We start from the raw sequence: 27,158 nt of genomic DNA, 5'->3' as shown, positions 1-27,158 counted from the left end.
CAGTCAGAGACTCTTGATAGCTTTAAATAGAGATTGTGAATTAAACCAGCAAATGCCTGTTTGGACACTTTCTTTCGTAAGGTACCTTAGTACATCTGGTTCACTCATTTGGATGCTGTGTCAATGAAAGTGCCATTTCTGATGGCTCCTTAGGTAGAAAATGAGGCCCGAATGACATTTTTTCAAGAAAAGAAATTGCTTTTTTGATCTTTAATAATACCACATCCAACATGCAAAGCTTGAATGCCTTGTTGCCATGCAAGAGCACTCTTTTATTATTTTAACACAAAACTACCACAAGTCACTTCACTATGTAAATTCTTTAACATAAAATGAAATGCTGTCTTAAGTCTCCCTCTGTGAAACAAGACAAGTTTCACATATGTAAGCACTACCATTGAAAATTACTTGGGAGATGATTCAATAAATGAATTTCAACAATACTTTTCAGTTGACTGGAGTGCCTATCGATTAGTTATGAAATGGAGGGAAAACAAAAAATGAGACTCTATTTGCATGAAAATGACACTATTCCTGTTCCAGTCAACTTATTTGTTCAACAGTACTCAGTTAGCAAATGGAAGGATAAAGAGAAGGAAAATACCACTTTATTTCTAACATTTTCCCTGTTTCAGCATCTTCCCTTACTTTATATTTATGGAAGTACACAGTGTGATGCGTGGCAAGAGCCAGAGGAATTCTCTCTTTCTCCACTGGAGAACTGGACAACCAGCCCCAATCATGGGATCTTTTGAAGTGCTAGATATTAGCTGCAGGCAATGATGTACTGTATTCAGTGCACCTACAGAGTCTGGTGAGTTGTGGGAAAATCACGTCTTTTCTTCAGGATAAATTCATTGCTTTCCTGACTCTCTCTCACTGATTTATCTGTAAGAGACTAGGGATTTTCTAATACCTACTGACTCCCATTTTCAGTAAAGGTTTAAGAAAATTTTCTGCTAACTTGTAAACTTCTTATGTGTGTACACCGTCACTTGGAAAAGACATAGTTTGATTTTTTTGGTGAGAGTTGAGCTTTTTATGGCGAAATGAAAGTCTCACATATACTTGCAGCAACAACAACTAACTGCAGTAGAGGACTGCATGTCTTCGGTATTTATATCACTTACATCACCTTAACTTAGGTGTTTATGTTAGGAAGTTAGTCTCCTCAGGCTCCCTAATTTAGAACACATGAGGTAAGATCCTGCTCTGAACCACTTTTTGACTAAGCTCCTCTCTCCTCCATGGTTATACGGGGAACCTATAGAGACTAGCCTCCTATTGAAGGCATCAAACCTACACGCCAGAAATCAGCAAAGTGGACCTCCCCTTCACTCGGCCATGCATTTTCTGGGTGAATATGCACATGTGTGAGAATGGAAGAAAGACTCAGCCTGCTCAGAGGCGCGAGTGGGATCCTTTGTCTAGGATGTTCACTCTTCATTTACCTGTTGCGAGAAACAGGATTTTGCTGATTGCTCAGTATAACCAAACGAAGGCCCTTCGAAAACAGCTGTGGGCAGCTTGAGAACCTCCCGTAGAAACATGTCATATCTGCCATAAACCATCACTCCACTGGAGTCGGAAATCATTGAGAAAATATCTGAGGGAGGAAAAGACAAGAAAAGGACACAGCAACTTCAGTGAGAAGTACAGATTTGCTCTGAATTTAGTATCATCTGGTTTGAACCAGAAGTGCTAAACAACATGTTCTGCTTATGGAAACCTCCACTATTACTACATCTTTAATTATAGCCACTCTCAATAGAAAACAAAGAGAATGATTTACACATAAAAAAGTAGCTGATTTTGATATTAAAATATTCCTGCTTTTTTTTCATCGTATGTTGGTCATTTTTTGAAGTGAAGTCTGATGCATGGCATGAGGCAGCAATTTAATCAGATAAGAAAGATCTAATTTGACAAGATACGCAACATCAGCTTTTTGCCTCCTGCCAGCCTACCATGTCAAATCTAAATCTTGACAATGAGTTCATTAAGTCACTTGTTATTGTTTTGGTCACACAAAGCACTGAAGGTCTTTCAAATGCATTACTTTTCACTCTCCTCCATTTTTTCACTTTATTGTTCATGTATAAAAATATCACAGTTTTATTATTCCAGAGATGCATGTTTCTCAGCCTTTGCTTTTCCCCTTGTTTAAAATTACCCTAAGCTTAGCAAGGAATCATAGACTAAGGAAACATTTATCATTTTTCAGGCTGTCATGTCAGCTGCTTCACTTCCAGGAAGCTGGAAGGGAAATTCTGACAACAGGACCCTGGGACTGCTGACTGGAAAAATCAGCATTGTACTCCAGCCTTCCACTAGTGGATCCTGCCCCTATTTTTAAAGCAGCCTAGGAACAAACAGTGTTCAATTTATAACAGTGTTCAACTTATAATTTACAATTTAAGTTCAGTCTGTATTTGAGTTTCTACATAGAAATAATATATTAAAAAATGGCACCAAATCTGGAAGATTAAATTAGCATCTGGATTTCTACTTGTCTACTCTAATCAACAACAATTTGTAAACTCAATTTTCTTTGGCTGTGGTAGAAGGCTCAGAGGGAACTGAAGGTTGACATTAATCCTTTGGTCAAAAAGTCTGGAAAATGATGTTCTGGACCTGAGCTACAGACATCATAGCACTAAACAGAAAGTCTTTCATTGCAGCTACAAGTAAACTATGCCTTGGCTATTGGGGAACTGGGAATAAATCCTGTGAAATGCGAATCTGTCCTCCAAAATAGATGGAATTAGTATGTGCCCTATGGGAAGAAATAGAAATAGTGCATAATATATTGTACTTCTAAGTGTGAAATGAGAGAGACGTTATTAAAAAAGTGTCTGAAGAAACTGCTAAATGATGCTTCATGATGTTGAACATTTGAGGCACTTACCCGTACTCTGACTTCAATCCTCTCAAAGCAAAAAATATAAATCCACCAATCAGAATCTCAATATATGCAATTTGGCTTCAAATATATGAAGTCTGATGTGAAGTTCAGTCAAACATTTAGAGGGATTTACTCGGAGATATGTAGAGTGTAAATCCCAAACCCAGCCATGAAACTATAATTTATGCTAATTCCCTCTTTTCCTACCCCTACTGTTATCTCTCCAAGTACAACAATGATAAACAGGTAAAAAATGTCACCCAAAAGACGTACATCTTAATTTGTCCATGATCTTCCCTCCACAAAGAGTTGCCAAGGCCATTTTGACAGCAAAAACGGAAATTTTACCATGTCCTTCCCTGTTCAAAAGTAGAAAGTAGACATATTTTATAATATGGACCATTCAAAATGTATATAATTGACATGACACATTGTAATGCACACTAGAGGTGGATTCACATACAAAGAAATAAGACCTTTAAAATCCAAGTTTGTTTTGTGGGAACACACATCAGTACCTTGTTCTGTAAAGATCTCAGAACAGATTTATTATGTATGTGAAGCTCAGTATTAAACTGTTTATCTCATTATACACTAAGGTGATGATTATTACTGCTGTTTGTGCTACAGTAGCACCAGAAGGCACCTACCCACTCATGGCTTCCCTATGCTAAGTGCACTGTGTATCTTCTGTCCCTAGAAGATTGCAAATAAGTGCAAAAATCAACACTGGGAATGAAAGTGAAAAAGCAGAAAGGGCTCACACAATTGCACAAGCTGCATATTGTACCTGTTACTAAGCCTTGACAATTGCCTTTTAAATGATGCACTGGACCCCCATGAACTTTTAAGAAGGACTCTGCTGAAAAATGTGAAATAGACCTGCATCCAGAACAAACAAAGGACATTTGTTGTGATATATAGAAGAGTCTTGTCCTTGGTTTGTTAAAGTTGAGGCTATGCCTGGCTCTATTTTCAACTTAAAATGCATAATGCTATTAAACTCCAAATGCACACAGAAGTATTCCTCGGGGCAAAAAGGCTTTTTTTTCTGTAAATGCAGTCACTTTCAGGTAAAAATAAAAGATTTTTTCTTCTCCCTGGAAGGATCAGACCACATACTGCACTCTTAGGATGCTGTGTTCACCTTTAGCACACTGCCAACTCTTCCTTCAACTGTCTTGAAGCATGCAATGGCTTAACTTAATTGCTTCTCTTGCTATTCTCATGCTCCCTCCCAGTCCTGATGGTTCCCAACGATTACCCGCCATTATACAAACCTTGGTATATTCGAGCTGCATGAGTAACAGATGACTTCACACACTGCAAGGCACTCCTAAAAGTTCCTAAAAGACCTATCCCCCTAGTTTGGGCAAAACTAAGTCTAGAGTGTTGATAGGAATGGCAGAACAAAAAAGCTGCAGTGTTCAGTCCCTTTCCAAAGATGAGAATGAACGTGCCCTCTTAAGTTCATTTGCTTTTTAATGTTCATCTTTTTTTGGCATTCAAATGTTGGCACATGTGGTTTTTCTTGGCATTCTCAGAGTGTTACTACAAGCAGTCAGAAACCACAGCTGCACTGGAGCAATTTTTATCTGTCATCCAAACTCCTTAGCATTACTTAATAGCTTCCTATACGTCTGTTTAATGACATCAGTGAGAACACATTGTCATCATGCTTTAAAAAAGAGACACTGTCAGTCAATATTTGGGAGCTTTACAAAATGGCACCCATGTCTCCTTCTAAATTCTACTGATAGGGCTAATGATGGGACGAGATAATAAAGTTTTGTGTCGTGTTTTGGAAGTGGAGGTTCTGTGACCTTCAGTCTTTAGACACTACGTTTATAAAGGATTTCCTGTTAAAATATATATAATTATGTCTTACATAAGATAGTCTAACTGCAGTGGCAATAGCAACATACAGAAATTTAGCTCTCCCCATCAATATTTATGAAATTATTCTGTTGATTGTCACTCATAATTCTAATGAAGAAAATTGTGTCTGATCAGAACTAAAAGATAAACTGATTCTGGAAAGACACAGAGCCTGTGACAGTCTCTCTCTGCTAACCCCAAACCAGACTAATATATATACATATGTATGCATACATACATGCATATATACACACACATATATAGTAAACATGAATGGTATACTCACATCAGTACATTAAAGCATGCTACAGGCTTCACTGCTATGTTCATTAAGTCACTCAGACTTTAGAAAATGAGTCAGTTCCCTCAGCTTGGCTGGCTAATAATCTTTACAGTTTGGTGAACTGGATTTAGTTCTAGCTCAGTGTAACCCATGATTCTAAGTATTAGTGTTCTTTACACACATTTAAAATTCTGCTTTTTATCAGAAAATCAACCAGAGATGTAGACAAAAAGAATTAAATCCACTACTTCAGTATTTAAGAAATAAATCTTTACTATGTTCTTTAATGTTGGCTTTCATGCACATTTTCTTTTCCATTACATTGTGTTAACTTTGAGTGGCTTCATAAGATTAAAATTACACTACAGGAATTTCAGAATATCTTCCAGTCTTCTGTATTTCCACCCTTTGTTGGCTGGATTCTAATTTGTGTAAACCAGGACCTAGCACTGCTGCAGTTATAGCTGAGAATTTGGCCATTTTATATTCTTTTTGTGAACGCTACCCTTCAGACCTTTGGGAATTTTTCTGCACTGTTTCATCATGAGGTTTTCACCTGCCTTTAAAAGAGTTGTGATACTTAAGAAAAATAAATGCTAAGTGGAAGCAATGGCATTATTAAGAAGCAATGGAAGAATTAGAGGAAAAAATAAAGCCTATGTGGAAGTGCTTCAGATTTAGATTATTTTTCCCAGTAGGTTTAGTTACATTTACTAACAGGATTATATTCTTGAATGGCAGACACATAACAACTTGCCTTCAGCTTTCCACCACAGAGCCATCGGCTTTTCCCATACTCAAATGGTTACGGAACAGGGGAATGGAAAAAGAAAATATTTCATTTATCTTTCAATCTCTCCATTTGAGTTGATTAGTTTTGACACTGTATTTTGTATCGGTCATTTGTATTCATAAAAGCATCACTTGAGCCAGTATAAATTCAGTTTGGCCTTCAAATATATATGTGTGTGCATGTGTGTGCGCACACATATACACACATGCATATATAAATATATATGGCTGATGAACGGACAGGATAATGGGGCCTAAGAATTGCCAATATCATTTGGATCCAGAATTGCCCTAAGCTATGTCTAAGCACTCCAGATGCCCTTGACTGGCAGCACTGGGGCCTCGCAGTGCTCGTTGCACAAAAGCAAATGCTGAACCAGTGTCTCACAGCAGCATGATCATCTCTATTGAAGCTGTTGTTCCCTGGAAGAAGCTCTAGGCTGGCTAATGCAAAGAGATATAAATTTTACTAGTGGACACAGGAGAGGACAGAAAATATTTTGATTTTATATAGCACCTCTTACTGAGGTTACTCTTCAGATCCCTAAAGAAAAGCACTAGAAGCATAAATGATGGCAAAGGCAGAGCTTGAAGCTGATGTGCACTTAGCAACAGCACAGGATGGAGTACTTAGGAAAGGGAATGATGGCTAGGGCTTAAGGTTATCCTCTGCTGCTTGGGGAAAAAAAGGTAAAAAAAAAATACATGCTTTTAGACACCAGAGCAGAGCAAAAGGTTTCCTCTTTAAATGCGTGGCTGCAGAGAGAGACAGCCTCTTCTCAGAGCAAGGAAGCCCCACAGACTGCCTGATAAAACCCACACACCATACAAGGCTAAGCCCAGCTCCAGGGCCTGAATTTGCCTTTCAGGTCAGCAAGGAGAGAGGTACTAAATGGATGATGCTGACATTTGTCAGGATCTCTAGCAATACTCATACCGAGACAGCCACATGGTGGGGAAAGCTATAAAGAAATAACATCTATAGAAATAGCGAATATGTCCCATGAAATGGACATTGAGAAAATATGATTTTTCTCATTAACTAGGCATGAAGTGGTACTCCTCCAACGCTTTAAGTTATCTTTTCCTAAAGTAACGAAATTTCTTCGGTTACTCGTGGACCTCCAACTGCCCACCTTAATCAGGGCAGCCAACTCTGGAATGTCAGAGGCTGTAATTACAAATTCCTATTTTCACAAACAGGTTTTAGAGAGGAAATTTTATTGGAATCAAGCAAAATTCTTTCATTTAGGAGAGCAAAATGCATACTGACCAAATCTCTGAAATGCATTTTTTTGCTGGACTTAACTTCATAAAAGCTCGCTGGCCTGTACAGCTTTCAGTGATTAGCAAAGGTGGAGAAGAGAAGGAATTAAACATTTCACAGCTCTGAATACATGGATGAGCAAGAAGTTATACTTCCCAAACAGACGCTGAACATCTTTATGTATTGAACTCAGTATGATTCAAATGTGCATTTGATTAAACAAGGGCATGAATATTTCCTCTTTTCGTTGTATAAGTCAAGCCCCTCCAGCCAGACTGGGTCTGTTCCATGGTCCAGAGCTCACAGCTCCATTTGTAGGACAGGTATGTCAAGGGACAGAGAAAAATCGGCTATGATCTTGTCAGTTAAACTTTGCAGCAGGAATAGCTGTATTGCAATACCGAGTCAGTGCTGAAGATGATCTAGCACAGAATATTTTACAGTCTGTTTAAAAAGAGTCTTTTTGGGAAGGGCTCGATTGAATGAGACTGACATTCCACCTGGCCGCCTGCGCAGGCTTTGACATCGGCCTGGGATGTATTTTTCAGAGAGGTTTGAATTTGTCATCTTTTATATAGTACTTGTGTGCCAGCGAAGGAAGTGTGCTATTATTTCATAAAGCCAGTTAATCACCTTAGACCTTGAAGCAAAAGCTATTGCCAAATTTTAAGGTACAGTTAAAAACGCAAATCAGGCATGTTTTTGTCCAGGTTTTTTAAAGTCTGACCACCTCATTCTGCTCACTGGTTTTGGTCTGTTGGGGTCCTCCACCACATGATGCTGACTTTTACCCACTAACAGCAAATTAATTTGAGTGGCATTTCTGTTTGTGAATTTTTATTTTGTTGACTTGCAGTTTTATAAGGTTGCGCTTTGGTTTTAGCTTAGCATGAAGGAGCATCATACTCAGTGTCACGTGAAATCCTATACACTATAATTTTTCCCCACTTTTTCTTCCTTTCAGGGCTGAGCAACAGTGAAATATAATTACCTTTGGGCCTAATGAATCCCCAAGGCCATGAAAATATCATAAAAACATCAGGATGAATGTTCAGCACAGGCAGTGGACAAGCTGGCCCAGGTGCCATGGCATTGCACTGTGGTTCCTCTTAAGTTCTGCTAGCCAGGTTCTAGCTCCTGAGATGACTTCTGTATTGCATGCCCAGGGAAATACTCCCTGCCAGAGGGCAGAGAAACCCACCAAGTTTTCGGCAGGCTATAAATGAAGGAAGAAGGCCTGTTTAAAGCTTGGAGGATCTTCAGCAAGCACAGTACATGCGGGGCAGTATGTATTAACTAAACCTAAATAAATGAGACAGTGGTATGCATATTAGATTTGAAATCACAATCAACTTGTCCCTTGTGGTCCTTTCATATACATTAAGTTGCACACTCTATTTCTCTACTCTCTTTCTTTGCATTTCAAATGAGACATGAGAAACAGCACAACCTTCTCTGGACCTGCTCACAGTACAGCAGGAGCAGCCATCGCTCTGCATAGCCACAAAACACCAAAAAAATCCATGATCACTTAGAACAGCCTTCTCATTTATACTGAAGAGCTATTTGGTCTTGGTCTACTGTTTTGGTCTTAGAATGCTGTTCTGGGTTTTTTTTCATTGTTGTCTGCATTCATAGAATCAAATGTGATTATATTAACACTCATTAATAAACGTGAAAAATAATTCCTCAGTAGCCACCTAGAAATTTGGATAGCATTTCTGCAGGCCAACTATTTCCTTAAAACACAAGGCTAAGAAACAGAGAAGTGAACTCAGATCAAAGATAACAGGATTATTTTAGGGGTGACTGTCGTAATTTCAGTATGATTCATGCACCTCATAAAATCTCTTTTTCATCAGAGAAGACTGCAGGCAATTTAGTTTAACTAAACTATCCAGTTTCTATAAATGGGGGGAGAGTGAGAAAAATACTTCATCCTGCCTCACAGTTCCACCCCTGTTCCCTCTATATATGCATTGCTTCCCTCTGAGCATGGGACCACAAGAAAAGACCTTGCTCCTCTTACCAACTTGTAGCCTTCAGCAAGGAAGGACCTTTCTGCTGCACTGCAGGGGAAGGGAGGGAAAGGAGCTACACAGGAAGCAGAAACACCAACTTTGGTTAGACCCAGCAGCTCTCACACTGCCCCTCTAGCATGCAGAGCTGCCTCCCTCCCTCTGTTTCCCAGAAACAGAAACTTGGACCATGAGTGGTCGCTAAACCAATATCTGACCCAAAATGTCAATAATCTAGATAACACCAAAGGGTAGGGCACATTTTGAGAATCAGATGCTTAACTTATATGTCTATATCTGTGATAGGTGTCCAAACTCCCATTACAGTAAAGAGAAATCTAGTTGACACAGATCTCTATGAAGCCTGAACTTCGATATCTCAGATTGCACCTGAACCTCATCCCAGATGTTTGGCACATTTGAAGTGGGGTGATACGCAACCAGCCCCTGTCTCAGATTCCAGAGCTGGGAGCCTCGTCCTGGGGGCCCTTTGGGTGTCTCTGTCCTTCTGGGAAGAGCATCCTGCGCACCTTGCTCAAGGCAGCATGACAAACTGAGTTGCTGCTTGGTGAATGGAGTGAGGGTCACAGCCTTCTCACCCCCAAGAGGTCCTTATGGGAGCCCAGAAACAGGTCACAACCCCCACCATATGGGACGCTTTCAGGGAAAGCAAAACCTTGCCCCTTTAAGCACATTCTCTGTTTCCCTACAGAGGAGTAAAATCCTGTCCTCTGCAAGTCGCCTTGACGTCCAGCTGAGATCTCTACCCCTGTTACAGCAAGCTACAAAACAAGCACATTATTGCAGGTCTTGCTTCCACGGTCCTGGGTCTTTCTTTGTGTTTATCAGCCGGGAAGCAGTTTGCTTGCAGCATGCATCAATGTATGTGTCCAGCCATTTTCTTCGTCCTTTTAGTGATCTTGTCACACCCAAAACGGTATAAATTAAAATACCTGTTCCTTCTCTGACTGACCTTGAAGGGAGAAAAATATTCCTGAAGGATACAGTTTCACAATGGTTTGTCTTCTTTTTTTAGCCCCTCGGAGGGGCCAGAGGGGAGGCTGGGTGCAGCCTCCTCATGTGGAACATCCACTTTTTCTCACTGTTGCCATGGCGACTGAGCCACCAGCTGGTCTGGCTCCAAAAGGTGCATGGTACCCAGGACCAGGACCCTCAAGTGAGAGCACGGGTAAGAGGGAGGGGGAGAGGGGCAGCACACTTATTTTAATGCGTCATGGGCAATGTTTTCAGCTGGTGAATTTTCAAAACACAAGTTATAAAGAGGCAACAGGTCATCTGCATCTGTCAGACTTAACCACTGTTCTCCAGTAATTCGGTTCTGAGGTTGCAAATATTGCAGTATAGGTTGATGACTATGTATTCAGAAACACGAATATGTATACACAGTGTACTTGTTAAGGTAAGTGGCTCTATCTCAAACTTGTCCTTTTTGTAATACGGGTCCCATGCAGTAATAAACAACATGAATTTCAGCATCACCTCCAGGTCTTTATCCTATTTCTGTCATGGTCTCAAAATCATGCTGCACTGGCATGAGCCAGAAAAAAAAATTTGCTTACAGCTGCAAGAACTTGCAGGAAAATGAGCTCTTTCAAAATAATGAGCAGCTATTAACCCATGTCACTGCTGCAGAGGCATTGCAGTGGTGTCAGCCACTGGTGTGTCAATAAATAACAAGCCAAATTAGAAGCGGATGTAAATTTGTTTCTGTAGATAATTCTTCTTTGATATAAACTGGAACAAGTCTGAGCAACTGGATGAAAACACAGTTGTGCTGAATTTGGCTCAACAGAAAGGAAAGCAGAGGTCCTTAATTTAGGTTCTCTCTCTAGTTAGCACTGTTCACATGCTCATTATTTGGGTCAGAATTGAGCTTGTTCAATTGTTTTCCGAAGATATTTCTGGAGCAAGTAAAATCCTTTAACCAGCTGGGATAGGAGGGAACAAAGGCAGACTTACGGATCAAAGGCCGCTAGCAAGAAGTTGAGCAGTAAGCTGATGGATTGTTCCACGTTGATCTGGTGGGTTGTCGGCATCCGTTTGTTGAGCTGGTAGAAGATAGTTGAAATCACAGCTTCCAGTCGAGCCACGTTCAGCTCGATGTTGGGATCCAGGTTGTTCAGTGCGTTTTCCCGCAAGGCTTCTATCACGTTCCAGATGTCCACCAGATGCACTAGGGGACAGGACAGAAAGAGTCAGAGGGGACATGTGCTCCCAAAAGCAACTGAGAAAAAAAGTCACCTCATCCCACAGGGTGGGAAGTAACACAACCACGCAGGACACGCTTCATGAATAATTAAACGAATGATTGTATTTTCCATCACTGAGAACTGAACTTGGTAGAGGAAAGAGCAAATAAAATTCAAATCTGTTAATAAGTAAACAATATATTGATATTCTTAGTTGTAATGAGTACAACTTCAGTTCAGGAAATCATTCCTCATAGTAGAAAGTATTCAAGTAAAAATTTCTATTTTATGGAACTCATTGGAAGGTAAACATACGCTAATTGTTTTTCTGAACCACGCCTCTAAGAATCCCCATTCAGAAATTACTCTTAGATATTAATTTGCATAGCAGATGGGCTTTTCAGAAGATCCTACGAATACTAAGTGCTTCTCACGTACTGACATTTTGAAAATTCTTTTCAGCAATTTGTATGGAAAGCAAAATATTTTACAGAAACAATTGTAATTGAGTCACGGTAGAGAAGCTTCATTTAAACAAGGAACATGTAATGAAGTGATCCCAAAGTTGTATTCCATGTCTTCTAAATATATCTGCCAAAGAATTTGTTAAATCTTTGATAAAGTCCAGGTCTAAGCTGAATTTCATGAGGGCTGGTTTTACATACAAGGACAGCTTAAAGGACAGTCTCTGCTCACCCTTCATATTGTACCCAAACAGAAATCTTGTTTGCACAGCACTGTTACTGTGGCAGTATGATTGGCGTGCCGCAGATTGGCATTTCCAGAAGTGGTGGATCATGCCAAAAATAAAAAAAAACCTACAGTCATTCAAAATTTGGATTTAGTTCAAACCTGAACTCAAAGAATCAGCCTTTTTTTAACCTTAAGTATTACCTACTGTCCTACTAAACTGTCAATAAGAAACGGATGATGAGGTTCAAGGTGCAAATTCTCTCCTTTTTACCAGAGAAACTACTGTATAATTCTTATTAGCACAGCGATATGTCTTGTGACATACCAAGAGCCACCTGTATGTGGAAGTGCATTTTTTTTGTGGATAGAGAAATTTAATTCTAATCCTCATAATTATATTTTTACTTGCTTCATTTGCAGGTGCCGTCTCAGACTGCTACATGACATGATGGTCTGATGGCAGGGAAATGTAAGCTGATACTAGATAAACAATGAAACCAGATATAGTCATTTTACTTAGTCTAGAATTTTTCCCTAGGACTGGGTTTCTTTTCTTTTACCTCAGGAAAAAAACAATCTCTAATGCCCTGCTACCACATGTGTAAGCCCAAGAAGGACTTGGGCTACAGGACAGCAGCAACAGCAGCAGCAACTACTTCAGGCACTAGATAAGGCACTTTTCCACTTCTTTTTGCTGTTCCCTAGCAAATAATTGGGAAAACCTGAAAGATGCCATCCCATTGTGACAACTAAATCTTTATTTGGCCTTTGTATTAAAAGGAAACTTCTATAGGTGATCTTTTATGCTCGCAGGTTGTCTTCAGAGCGTCGTCCTGAATTAAGCCAGGTGGGTGGAGCATACAACCTCTCTGAACTCATCCTTTGTGCCTTCTAGCTGGGGGAAGAGCATCTTCCCTGTAAAAAATCTAGCATAGGTCTCAGATCCTTTTAATGCAGCCATTCCCATTCCCATTCCACCAGTTTTCACTGTCAAGTTGCCACAGAAGTAATCTGGGTAAATGGGAGATGAGCGATCTCCAGGAAGACAGTCTGAGCATAATAACTGACCCTTTCTGGGCAGCTTCTCCACATGGCTCAGAGGCCAGACTAGGCAGAGAATGGAAGAAGTCACCAGAAAGCAGTGCATCGTCTGGTCCAGGAGAGAAGGGTTAATGAGCATTTCCCACTCCAGGTCACCATTGTAAGACAGACAAGGAAGAAATACAGACCAATATGCCAGAAGATGCAGCCACAGGCTGGACCACGTGCATGTATTTTGTGGCCTTATTAAGAAGGGAAGGGCAGGCAGAAAGCAGAAGGTTAATGTTTCCCCCAAGATCTAGCTGTTGCTGGCCATGAGGGCTGTCTCTGGTAATTCAGACCAAGTAGATGAAGGAGAAGGTGCTTCCACCAGCAGTTTCACCAGGCTGGCTTCTGGGTGAGAGGGTATGTGCGCAAACTGTCAAACCTGAACCATAGCTACACTAACAAGATAACAACGTGAGAAACTACCAGGCACAACAAACAGCAAAAAGGGAGTAGTGCACATGCAGACGGCTAACCTTGACTTGAGGCTACACTAACAAGATAGCAACCTGAGAAACAGCACAAACAGGGGTACTAGCCTAACAGCACTGCTGACCGAGGCAGAAACTACTAGGGCAACCCTATCACAAATACTGAATAAGGATGTAAAATCAGCAACATTGGAGCTAGTGGGAAAATAATAAACGGGGACAGGCTGTTTATCTGGGAGTGCATGAGCGTGGTAGAGGCAAAAAGCATGGGAGTGGAAACAGGGAATTTAAAGGGTAACAAATCATATCATCAGAGCTGCCTGGGGTACCTTTCAAGTAGCCCTGCACCTCATCAGTGCAGAGCAACGAACACAGCAATAAGCCAGTTGTTTTGACCCTATGTGTTTACTTCTGCAGTCGCAGGGAACAGCGATGTTTTCCCCAGCACTGATGAAAGGACAGCCAGGGAAGATGAATCAGACATCCAGATTCCCTAACAGTGAGAACTTCATGCAGCAATTTAACTTTAATTGCTATAGCCTCGTAGTGGAAAACTCTTGAATAAGAGAGCATGCAGGAAAACAGCTGCCACAAGGAATGAGGCTGAAATGGGGCTTGGTGTCTTTTTTCTTCATATGATCCAGTACCGATATTATATGGCTGTCAGATTTTCATGTTTTTTTTTTCTTTTACCACTGATACTATATTTTTCATAACATAGTCACAACCCAGAGTTAGTTTTGACAATGGTCCTGGGAAAGGAAACATCCAGAAGCTAGCAGACATGGGACTAATAATATCAGTACGCTAACACATCTGAGAGAAAAATATTGTTTTTAGTATTAACTCTAACCTGAAAGCCTCATAAACTATCCTGATATTCACTGGTATGCCAGAAAGGTAGGGCACAAGACTAAGAAAATGACTTATTGGAAATTACACAGCAGTAACAGTTCCCCACCCACCATAAAATATTAGTCTCAAGGAACTGCTGTGCATTGGTACTACAAATAATTTTACTTAGGCTTTTTTTTTTTTCAGAAACGTTTTGGTTCCACTTGAAGCTGAATAAACAACAATCCTACTGCATCATTTTATTTTGCATTTTATTCATGAATTTTAGATCTCTCTACAGGGGCTGGAAAGTAATACTTCCTGGAGAAGGAAATGGAAGATGGACAAGAGCCAGACTTTTTAACAAGATCTGCTAATTTTGAAAATATCTGTTGAAATGCCTAGCTCAAAATCACAGGAGAGTTTCTCAGACTGCTGTCTCAGGCTGAAGTCTCTGGCCTTTACTCAAGTCAGTTGTTATGGACAAGAATTCATCCAACTAAATTTGAATGTCAAAAAATAGGTGTCTACTCTTAGCTGGTGATCAAGGCTCCCTCTAATGTCAGTGAAAGAAAAAGGCACCTTACTTAAAGGAGCTGTTTGGAGACAAGTGGGATGAACAGTGCTTTAAAGGTGCCCATATTTCTTCACTGACTTCAGACAAAACCTGAATCGACAAGTTTACATGAGACATGTAACCTCAGAGCTGGTAAAGTTAACTGAGATGAATCCCACACCTTGCTCTTTAAACATCAAGAAAAGATGTCTTTTCTGTTCTGACTGCTACATGTCCTACAATAATTCTGGTTTTATATAAAACATGAATAATAAATACTTTAATCCATATGAACAGCTACCAGATCCTGTCATAGTCACAGCCTCATGCACTGCATCGCTTAACCTTGTGCAGATACATCTGGGGGTAGTGCTCTACTGATCACTTTGAATCCTATTTTTTTTACATAGTAAGCAGACTCTTACGTATTATATCATGTTGCCAAGTCAACCTATCAATGTTGTGAAAAGGCAGAGCAAAACACAGGCCTCTGCAAGCTCCACTCTATTCATTCGTACTATTAGAAATTTATGCCTACAGCTAATATGATATCTGGAGTCTTTTCAACGTAATAACGGAATGTCAACCTTGCAAACTTTGCATAAGCTTATATTCCTCTCATTTTAATTTTCATGCTTTCTGCTACCTATTTTCTGCAATACCTGCTAAGCCCATTTATTTATTTATCCATCCCTGAGATTGTTTTAATCTCACTGAAGATCTATCTCCTTACTTTGTTTGCCCATAAAACCTGAATCTGGTTTCTGTGTAGTACTATGATGCTAACAAGACTTTGCAGCGTAACAAACTAGCTTACAGATGCAAGAGCTTTCGCTCTCCTAAAATCTGCCTTAAATTCCCTCAACAAAGCAAAACTCCACAAATTTGTTTTTAACTGCCCACTGCTGTTGCTGCTTTTGTTGTCTTAACCACATTTCCCTCTGAAATGGGAATTATCCCTCAGCATGCGAAAGATGCCCTTTCTGAAATGGATCTGTAAAGCTATAGAAACGTCAGTTGTTTCTTCAGTGTCAGCAGATGGTCACTAGGCAGCAGGATTAAAAGCTGCTTGTATCTAGTATCTGTGTGGTATAAGGCAATCCAAAATCGTGCAGCCCAGTCAATCTTCACAGACTCTTCAGAAAGGCCTCGCGCTCTGTAAACAGCATAGCTATCCAGGTATAGAAGGTCTCCCTCATTTGCCTGATGTCTGAAAAAAATGTAGATGATTTCCACAAGTAATTGCTAAACTATACGTTTTCCCTTAGATTCCCTTAGTTAAGTGATTTCTAAAGTCACAGCTAAGCTAAACATCTGCATTGTTAGATCTTCTATGGCAAACACTGTCTGCTAGTTTAACTTTTACAAGATTAAGTAATATTTAAACACTGTCATAGAGGGTTTCATATTTGAGCACATTCTGTAACAGATAGTGATTAGTGAATGTAAATAAAGTTCAGTATCTGGACAGAAGTGGGACGATGCAGGTGAGCAGCATTATACACGGCTGCCATTCACTCCAGAGCAATCGTTACCAACAAATCCTTACTTTGAGGAGACCCTGGCTGAACTGCACAGAATGAAGATTAATGCATGAAAATATACTCCAAATAACAAATGTTATTTCCTTCACTGGACTCCTTCATCTGTTAAAACAACATTTGGAGACTCCTTGTTGCCAGCGCATCGTAACTGAATCGCTCAGGCTCTCTCTGCAGGATGTAAGGGTGAGGGAAAGACAACTGATTCAGTTTGGAAGTTTTGTATTTTCCTCAAATTAAAAAGTTTTCACACACCCTTGAAGTTTTACTTCCTTCCCTTCTGCCTTTACCTGTGCTCAGAACATCTCATCCTATTGCCTTTTACTACTTTATGATGATGAAAGAGAGTAATTAGCTGTTACTGTGCAGAATTCCACCACTCTACAACTCTGTCAACAGGTTAATTCTGGATACATTTGGAGACATGGAGAGAATTTTGGGCAAAATTATGTTGCTTACTATAAATGTATATGTAAATTTTAACCCTCTCTCTTCAAGCCTTCTGCAGTCTCTCATTAGCAGTAAATCAACATATTTTTAATTTATTGCAACCGGTAACTTTAACTTACTTGCAACTAGTAATTTTCTGTTTGGTAGATAAAGGTATTTTAATAGCCAAAATGTGGGAGAAGAGATGGACTACACCCATTTCTTTCAACTCAAAGCAAATAGATTAAAATTTATTTATGCAGTGAAAAATTAAGTCTTCTGTCCATCATTAAGTTTATTTAGAATTATGAAAAGGCTGTGAGATACAGATAATCTTGGATATAACACGAATCTCAAAGGAGGTAGATTACTTCAAACATCAGTTGTCAAGAAATGATGTTGCCCTAAGTAAGCATAAAAAGAAAACTGTAGTGGAAGGTTATCTTCTAAGTATTAAAAAAAAAAAAAAAAAAAGATCTGTGTGCTTAAGCTTTCTTACCGTTAAAGAGATCTACTTATGCAAAAATCCTCATCTCTTCTACTGCATTTTTTGTATTCCACCTGAACCATGAACTCTACAGTGTTATCTTTCCATTTATTACTATATGAACATGGAAGAGGAGATTATATTCAAGCAAACAAGAGAAGTGACTAAATTAGGGCTTTAATAATCAATTCAAATTTACTTAACATACAGTAGGTCTAACTAAATCTAGGTTAAACATGCCCATTTGATAGTTAGGACAGAATTACTCCTTGATAGATTTTCCTTTGTTAGTGAATACAGGAAAAACTTTTGAAGAAGTATTAATTTAAATGATTTCCAAAATTTTCATATAGATCTCATTTAGTCCAGCAAAGCTCTTACAGACATGTTTGAGTTTAAACATACCAGTACTGTCATTTGAAATCAATGGCACTTGAATGTATGTCAGGTATTTCAGGCAGATGTCATTAAAAGGGAAAAATTTATGCTTCCTTATCTAACAATCCTAAAAATATTGTAAAATATGTTAGGTGATTCTTCTTTTTTTGATTAGAATCTATGAACCCATCACAAATCAGGGTATTGGAGCCATTTGTCATTGTGACTGCTATGAAGTCCTGGGAAGTCACTGACTCTTTCTGTTTGGCTCCCTCTCTCCTGCTGCGAGCAGAATACCGGAGGACTGAGTGAGGCGTGTTTTCCTCTACACTACACCTGTTTGTGGCCAAGCTGCCCCTCAAATCAGTCAATTGTAGCATGATCACCAAAAGCTTTATCTGCATGTCCAACCACTACACAGATCAACGTGCCAGCTACGACGGCTTACAGTCTTTTATGCTCTCTGGTGCCAAATTACATAAAAAAAGATGATGTTCCAGGGTGTTGCTTCTGCTCAGGGCTAAAATGAGGTACCCACGTCTTTGTCTGGGTACATCTGATGACAGCTGTCACCCCACATGGCCTGGCACACCCAGGCTACTCATTGCCCAGATATCTGAACCTGCGCTCAGTCTGTAACTAGAAATGTCCTGTACGTTCCTATTCCTATTCCTGTGTCTCTCAGGCTCCTCATCTACCTCCCTTGCTGAACTCAGCTGCCAGGCACAGTTCATACAGCCCAATGACTTCTAGCATAGCTGGGCACCTGCTAGGCAGCTGATCCAGTAAGCTTGGTGTGTATTGGGCCACTTCTGAATGCTCTGCAGGCCATCAACAGCTCTTGGGATGGTCACCACTGTTTTCCAAAAGCAAGACTGGTGGATTTCTAGGTTGTCCGTTCATATTTAAATGTGATAATGCCAAAACGTATTTCATTCCATCTTCTTGCAATGAAATACACTTGATCTCTAGGTCTGGTAGATGCACTGACTGGTGAGTTAATACTACAAGCTTAAAGAAGAAATTAACAAAATCCTCAGAATATTTACTGCCATGTTATTCTGATCACAAAATGCTTTAATTTTTAGGGAGAAGTCAGGGCACTACATAAAAAGAAACCTAGAGTATTTAGAGATGTGCGTGTTAGCCCCATACAGTAGTACGAAAAGTTGTAAGAGGATGGATGATATATTAATAACCCAGAATAACCACAGACAACATTTCCTTCTTTCTCTGCAAAAACCAAAGTTTTGTCAAAGACTGCCCGCCTGGAATTGAATTTGACAAGGCTTACTAGTAAGCTTCATCTTCAGGATGAAGGCCCCTGCAACAAGTGGGACCGTCTGGAGCAAGGAAGACAATCTCAGTGGAGGAGGATCTGGTTAGGGGATGTTTAAACAGACTGGCATAATCAAGTCCATAGGATCTGATGGGGTATGCACCCACGAGTGCTGAGGGAGCTGGCTCACATCACTGCAAGGCCCCTCGATTGCCTTTGAAAGCTTGTGGCAATCAAGGGAGGTTCCTGAGGGCTGTGAGAAAGCCACTGTCACTCCCATTCCCAAGAAGAGCAAGAAGTGAACTAAAATCTCACCTCAGTCCCTGCGAAGGGGAAGGAGTGAATCTTCCTGGAATTTCCAAGCATATTAAGGTGACTGGGAGCACTCAGCACGGATTTATGACAGGAAAACCATGCTTGATCAACCCCTTTGCCTTCCACAATGAAAGGACTAGCTCACGGACAAGGGAGAGAGGTGGATGTTCCTTATTCTGACTTCAGCAACGCTTTCGACTCTGTGTCCCATAATATCCTTGTTGGCAAGCTAGTAAGTACAGGCTGGATAAGTGGACAGTGAGGTGGACTGAAAACTGGCTGAAAAGATTAGTTGAAATTCTTGTGATCAGTGGCACCAAGTCCAGCTAGAGTCCAGTCACTAGTGGTGTAGCACCAGGCTTGATACTGGGGGCAATACTGTTTAACACATTCATTAATAGCCTGGATGATAGGACAGAGTGCACGCTCAGCAAGTTTTCAGCTGATACAAAACGGGGAAGAGTGGCTGATACACCAGAGGTCTGTGCTGCCATTCAGAGGGACCTCAACAGTCTGGAGAAATGGGCTGACAGAAACCTCATGAAGTACAACAAATGGAAATGTAAAGTCCTGAACGTGAAAAGGAATAACCCCATGTACCATTACAGGCTGGGTGCTGACCAGCAATATGTCTTTTCAGCAAAGGCAGCCAACATCCTCCTGGGCTGCATGGGGTAGTGTGTTGCCAGCAGGTGGAGGGAGGTGATCCTTCCCCTCTACTCAGCACTGGTGACACATCTGGAGAGCTGGGTCTAAAGTCCAGCAAAGGGCCACAAAGATGATAAAGAGACTGGAGCAATTGTCATATGGGTAGAGGCTGAGAGAACTGGGAGTGTTCAGCCTACGGGAGGGAAGGCTCAAGGGGACTTTGTAAGTGTGTATAAACATCTCATGCAAGGGAGTAAAGAAGATGGAGCCAGACTCTTCTCAGGGAAAGGACAGTAGGAAATGTACACAAATTAAAACACAGGAAAGCATTTAAACATAAGAAAAAAAATTTCCCTGTGAGGGTTGTCAAACACTGTGACAGGTTGCCCAGAGAGGGTGTGGAGTCTCCATCCCTGAAGATACTCAAACCCAAACTGGACACAGCCCTGAGCAATTTGCTCTAGGTGACCACGCTCTCTCCAGAGCACCCTGCCAACTTCAGCGATTCTGTGATTCTGTGATGTCCTTGTCTAATCATGAACTTAATCTGCAAAAACATATAATAACTCTTACTGGAGAGGAATCAGTGATTTTTCTCTAAAGCCATTGCTCAAGTAAGCTAAGCTCCAAATCCCTTTTCTGACTCACACAAGAAACAGAAAAACACAGAGCCTGCCCCAAGGCCCTTTGAATGCTTGGGAGAATCCTCCACATCCTGAAGAGGTTTTGTGTGAGGTGTACAGAGCACTCTCTGTACTCAGACATTCCCTCAAGCTTTCCTTGGAATACCAAGGATCTCGGAGGGAGGTCATGGTTGCATTTAGTCCCCTGTCAGCTGCATGCATTCCTCCTCCTCCTTACCTCTTTGCCTGTGCTGTGAGAGTGTGCAGCTGTGTGGTATACACTGGTCCAGCAAGAAGCTGGAGCAAGGCTATCCGCTTCTACCTGTCCACCCCAATGATGGACACCCAGAGTGAGAAGGAGTGCCTGGGTAAGGAACTAAACATTCAGACTAGCCAACGGAAACATCTTTCTTCCGAACTACTGTGCACGTGGAGTAAGTCAGCTGTGTTTGGACTCACTGAATTCAGGCAGATCACCTGCCCACGTGGTACACACCACACAGGACATGCTGGACTTTGTGCAAAATGGTGTGCGGAATCAGCCTGCACAAGCGATGTCCTACCCAGCAGGAGCTGGGCTCTCCGTGCACGAGCCAGCCAGCGGCACGCGTTTCTGAGTGGTGGCCAAACTTGGCTGCTGGATGTCTGGAAATCTACAGGACGTGATGTGTACAACTGAGGCACTGAACTTTTTGGGGAAAAGTTTTAAAGGTTCTCCTGTGCGCATACCTAAGCTTGCATCCTTGTATCCTCACCCACTGTTCTGCCCAGAAGGAAAAATGAGTCATTCTAAAACCTTCTGAGATTCTGATCACTACAGCACATATTAAACAAATGTGGCCTGTTGGAAATGTCTGCCAACCTGGCCAAGTGCTACTAATGAGGAATAACTATTAGGATAACAAGACAATGAAATGTGATCTTTTTTACTTTTAATATGGCACCTGACAAACCCACCAAGGTGTAAGAGTATGTAAAGATCTCCAGTAAAATTCTTCTCTTTTACATTAATTCAATTTACAATAAAAGTTCCTTCTCCTCCTGCTGTCAGTTCCTGCCTGTTTTGCCTCACCTATATTTAACTGAAGCCTGCAGGGCTCTCTGTGGGTGGCAGAAGAGGCCATCAGTCTCCCCAAGGAGCAGCACTAATGACAGTTGATTCTGCAAAAGGGAACGGTGGGCAATGCACCCTGCAGTGCTGGGAAACTATTGTCATCTACTTGTCACCCAGATGCCAGGAAAATGTTTCCTTTTTTTAAACACACCTTGAAATCATTTATTCAAAATGCTGAATGAAGTATGACATACATAAAATAATAAAACAAATCTAACTCTAAGCTTCTTAACATTTTGACGACAACCACGAAACACCACTCAATTAAAACTGTGCTGTTGCTAATGTCGTATAGCTTAAATCCATTGATTATACATAATCTTTCTGTTTTAAGACTTAAGCATATTTACGAATTAAAGACCAATGTGTCAATGGCAGACCTGTTGCTACCTGTATTCCATAGCCAGAAACTTCATAAATTCCACCCCCCCCAAAACAAACAATGGTATTCCTAGATTATGCATCTCTATTATCCTTGCTATCCCACCATAATACTGTTTTAATGAAAAAGGCTTTATCTGAGGCATTGTGTGATCAGGCCTCAATCTGACTAAATAGTTCCTTCAAATGGGTTTTGCAAGTGTCAGCTTTGAATTAGCCAAAGAATTCATGGGGACATGGGGTAACAAGACTTGGGTCAGTAAATACGTATTACAGACAACAGCTTTCTCATTTCCTCTTAAAATAACGTCAATTTCCCTCACATCTAAGTTCATATTTCAATTAGTAAAATCACAGCATTTCAAATTTTTAATGAAATATAACTCTTCTGTACTACATTACAGCAAACCATATATTAGGAAAAAGCTTCTGCACTCTCAAAAGGTGGCAAAAAAACTTCTCCAAGGCTGGGTGATACTGTATCTGGAGTTGATTTCAAAGTTTGCTCTGCTATAGATCTGGTGACAGAAACTGAATTATGGAGACTTTCAAAAAATGTTTCCAAAGAAAAGAAAAAGCCAGGTCCCAGGCCTCCTGTTTAGGAGATTAAACCAGAAGTTCAGAAATGACTGAACATATGAGAAGAAAAGCATAATTTTAGAGCCTGGCAGAACTCAGATTGTGTGTAACAACCCAAGACAAACCAGCTTTTAAAAAAAGAGGGGGGACACAGTGCACAAACCTCCTGGCAGCCGCAGTCCTGACCACAGGATGGCACTACTGGGTGTATGTTAGTAAATGCAGCACACATTTGCTATAACATTTTAACTCTCCGCTGGCACAATGATAAGCGAGCTAACACAAATCCAAGGCTGTGCGTTCCCACCGCTCTCTCCAGAAAACAGCTTGTCTATGTAATTGGTTGGATAAAGACTATGTGCTCAGAGATCTGGAGGTGTTCGTGTCCTATACAGGCGAACACATGTGATCGCCAAAGGATAACAAAGCTGTAAGCTGGAAAGGGCAGAATGTCTTCAAGTTGAATGCCCTTTTTACAGTGATAAAATCTCCTCCAGAAGTATGTTTCTTCAAATGCGAAGTCTGACTAATACTACATCTTTCTCTCTTCAATAACCTCCATTTTTCCCCTTTGACACAACCGCTGCCAGCTCCCTCTATCCCCCCTAAAAACCTCCCCATGCCACAAGAGGACTACAGCTTGCTTTGGCACTGTTACCAGCAAAAAGTGAAATGCAAACGTTAACAAACTGGGTTATTTATATTATGCATTAATTCTGAAGTAGTATGTGTTACCAGCTCTAAGGATATAGGGTATTATCCCAAATCTCATATTAACTGCTGTTTTCTTTAAAAAATAGCTCATGATGACAAAAGAATATGCGATTTTACAGTTCTTTATAACAATTTCCTCCCTCATAGCTATAGAAAACAAGTTGAGATTACATTCTCAACCTTTAAGGTTTGGTCATATCACAAAGGTCAATGAAAAAGAATAAGCACATATTAGAACACATTTAGAACTGCTTGAAGACAAAAACCCTCCTTGGCCCATCTCCTGTTTTTCAGAGTTTGACCCACGGTTATTTTATCTTCTGGAATTTTTTTTTAATCATTTAAGGTTGGCAAGATTGTAAACAGCAACACAACATACAGAATACTAAGGAAACATGAACTGTGTATTTTCTTGAATATAAAAGATGTAGTATTTTACATATATGCATATTCTTAAGATTATCCTTATTCTATTCATTTAAATAATTTCTTATGTAATGTGGACTGGATTTGGCCCATAACATTTTTCATCTATTAAAAATAATTAGAGAAATACTTAATATGAACTTAATGCTTGGGTAAACTGCCTGACACAAAAATTGCATTTTTCGCCCTCAGAACAGAAGAGACACACTAAAGAGTGATGGCATATGCTTCTCTTTTCTGAAACCCTCAATCGAGAGGATTTCTGGGACAAAAACCCAGTATCAACCTCAGCTGTTGAGAGCAAGAGCATTGCTATGAAGTAGGACATTCATGTGACATGCAGGACTTCGGTGAAAAAGCATCTTATGCCTGAAGTCATATGGACAGTTCGGATTCTAATCTTATTTAACCTTTTGCTGAGATTGGTAATGGAGGTACTAATTACTGCCATAGGTTCAAGCTTTCATAGGTATTTAAATACTTATTACATTGAAAACAACAGGATTTATTTGCCCAAAAATCTGAGCTATAATCAGCTTTGAGATAGGGAGAGAAGGATCTTGGTATCTGGAAGATCCATTTTTTTTGTATCAAATTCATTTGAGTAGACAATATCTCATTCAGACAAACTGCAGAGAATATTTGACTAAACTCTGGCTTTGTGTTCACACAATCTTTCCACATTTGCCCTCCTGCCACTACTCATATTCAAAGCAATGTCTTCTGCAAGAGCCGCACCGTGCTCCAGTTTCCCAGCTGATTTGCCCAGTAACCAGAACACCAGTACCAGGAGGCAACTGCAGTGGCTCCCATTGCAGCATTTTGCAGTATAACGCACTAAAACTTCACATTTCTTAAGGAAACAGGCATGATGAATAGGCCAAGCAAAGGAGCAAAACTCCAGTTGACACAAACATAGCTCAATGAACATCAACGATGAGAAAGGAAACAAGACTGCAGAATGTGAAATGACAGATAAATGGGATTTAGGCCCAGTCCCACACATCTGATCTGTCCTTTGTCGTCTGTGTGACAGAAGCTCTTTAATGATGTCAGGGCCCCTAGATGGAGTAAGAGTCTCAATGTACATGGGCACTTATCTTGTCATCCTTTATTTTACACATGTAATCCTTAAAGATACCCTGCAAATCAAGATAAAATAAGAGTTTCAAGGTAAAATATAGATGAATGAAATGTGGGAAATTAAACTTGGGGAAGATCAGCACCTTTACAAGAGATGCAGTATGATACTAGTGTTGGCTTCATTTATCAGAAATTGAGTTCAACCTCCTCAAACAATATACACCGAGAGACTGATTCATTCTTTCCTTCATGCCATAGTAATGTCAGTGAGTTCAACAGAGTTACCTTCAATTTACTTTCTGTCAGGAAAGGAGACATCCATCTATCCATCCACATGGACCAAAGAAAAGGCTGAGCATACACAGAACCTCTCCTGGAATTAGCCCACACTTTGCACAGTAAAGGGCCAAAGACTGCTCGCAAATGCCCTGCTAGAAATCCATTGTGGCCAACAACAATATCACAGATACAATTCAGTCTGAATTCAGCCTAGAAATGCCTTAATTCAGCACAAGGAAAACTGTCTCTGTAAAGCCATTGTATATCACAAACATTAATGTCAGGAAGCTGAATGTTCATTGTGTAGAGTCCCAGAACTGTATTAATAACAACACACACTGAGGACATTATATTGTGTGGCCTCTTCACACTTATAAAAGCAGGAAATTATTTTTATGGTCAACATCTTCTGTTCTCACAATTTGTCCTAGCATACCAGATACATGCTGTATGAAATCTTCCACCAAGACTGACAGAAAATAATCCTAGGTGCAGCTAGGAGGTAAAAATATGACATAACAGTTAAGCTAAAGCTTCTCTTTGAATATTCTAGGTGTTATGAAGTTGATCTATATTGTAAGAGGTACACAGACCGACTTTTGATCTAACTCTGAAAACAAATGAACATGGAAAAAAATACTCTTTGGGAATTAATGAAGGAGAGAATTATACTAAAAATGATGTCAGGCCCCACACTCTGATTGTCCTTCTGAGGACTATTTGCTGTCTTCACCCTGAAGAAGCCCATAATTGCTGAGAACACGACAGCCAGCATCCTTGCTGGCTTCACAGCAGTTTTATTTGTAAAAGTTACCGGAGACAGATACTGAAAGGGAACAAGGAAAGGCTGGAGACAGTGTGGACCATCTATGGGAGGGTGCAGCAGAGATCACTATTCAGGCAGGAAGATGGTGCAGACTGTGTGGTTAAAGTGGAGGGAAGCTGAGTAGTCCCTACTCATTCTCCAGAGTTGTGTGACAGCATCAAAACCAGGAAATGGCAAAAAATCCTCAGCAAAAATCCCAACTCAGCAGACGTAATGGAGAAGGACACTTTGAATGCAATGCTACAGCACACAGACAGAGCAAAATGCTGCAGCTTATCTTCTTAGGAAAACAATTTTCTGCAAGGACATCAAAACAGTCCTTTACTCTCTACAGAAAGCATATATGGACTGAGCTCATGTATGACTCCTCAAGGCTTTGAGTCCAGAATGGAGGTAGGGCTGGTTCAAGATGATGGACAGAAGCTCCCGAGGAACAAAGGACCATGATCACCAAACTCACTGATATCTGCTACAAGGAAGACTTCTTACTTTTTTTCCCCTTTTTGACATAAATATGTTGCCATACAGCAAAAAACTAAGAGAATGACCAACATGCGACAGGCATTAAGTCACACTGCTTAATGCACTCTGGCACATTATGGAGGTGCTCGTGTGACATCAGGACAGGCCCAGCAAAATACCCAAATGGGACAGACCAGATCAGCCCAGGGAAAGGGAACAAAGGCTCAAGTGTAAGAGAAGGTTTGCCTGAAGAAAGGTGCTTGGACCCAAGAGGATAACAGGAAAGGAGAGAGCAGCCAAGAGAATGAGGGTTGCAGAGAAGTCAAAGATAAAGCAAATGCCACAGCTAATGACATGAAGCTGAAGAAGGGACAGGGAAATGATGGAGACTTAAAAACACAGTTAGAGTTTGAGGGGAAAAACAAGGGGGTGAAAGAAGAAAAAGCTCTCATGTGAAGAAGCAGCACCCCTCAGAAGATACTCTGATCCTGTTACCACCAAGGTATCAGTTTGCATGAGACTGTGTCTGCATGTATTTTGCAATTTTTAGACTGTCTGGAAGAGTACTGAACTAATAATAATTTACTTTATTTTGTTTGAGGTGTTCATTAGGAGGACTGATGTGAAATAAGATGCACAAA

General features: G+C 40.4%; 1 protein-coding gene across 12 annotated transcripts in view; it reads right to left on the bottom strand.

Annotated features, from left to right (window-relative positions):
- The window catches only part of DTNA (dystrobrevin alpha), a 244,482-nt gene that overhangs the window by 62,829 nt on the left and 154,495 nt on the right, over window positions 1-27,158 (bottom strand). For all 12 annotated transcript variants that reach the window (XM_068396052.1, XM_068396053.1, XM_068396055.1 and 9 more), the window contains 3 exons: window positions 11,124-11,337; window positions 3,179-3,264; window positions 1,452-1,606 (listed from right to left, as the gene is read on the bottom strand). In XM_068396052.1, coding sequence (XP_068252153.1) covers window positions 1,452-1,606; window positions 3,179-3,264; window positions 11,124-11,337 — 455 coding nt within the window. The remainder of the gene's footprint in view (window positions 1-1,451; window positions 1,607-3,178; window positions 3,265-11,123; window positions 11,338-27,158) is intronic.

The sequence above is a fragment of the Nyctibius grandis genome, chromosome 3 (genome assembly GCF_013368605.1).
Source record: "Nyctibius grandis isolate bNycGra1 chromosome 3, bNycGra1.pri, whole genome shotgun sequence".
NCBI lineage: Eukaryota > Metazoa > Chordata > Aves > Nyctibiiformes > Nyctibiidae > Nyctibius > Nyctibius grandis.
This window is presented reverse-complemented; position numbering and strand designations above follow the sequence as displayed.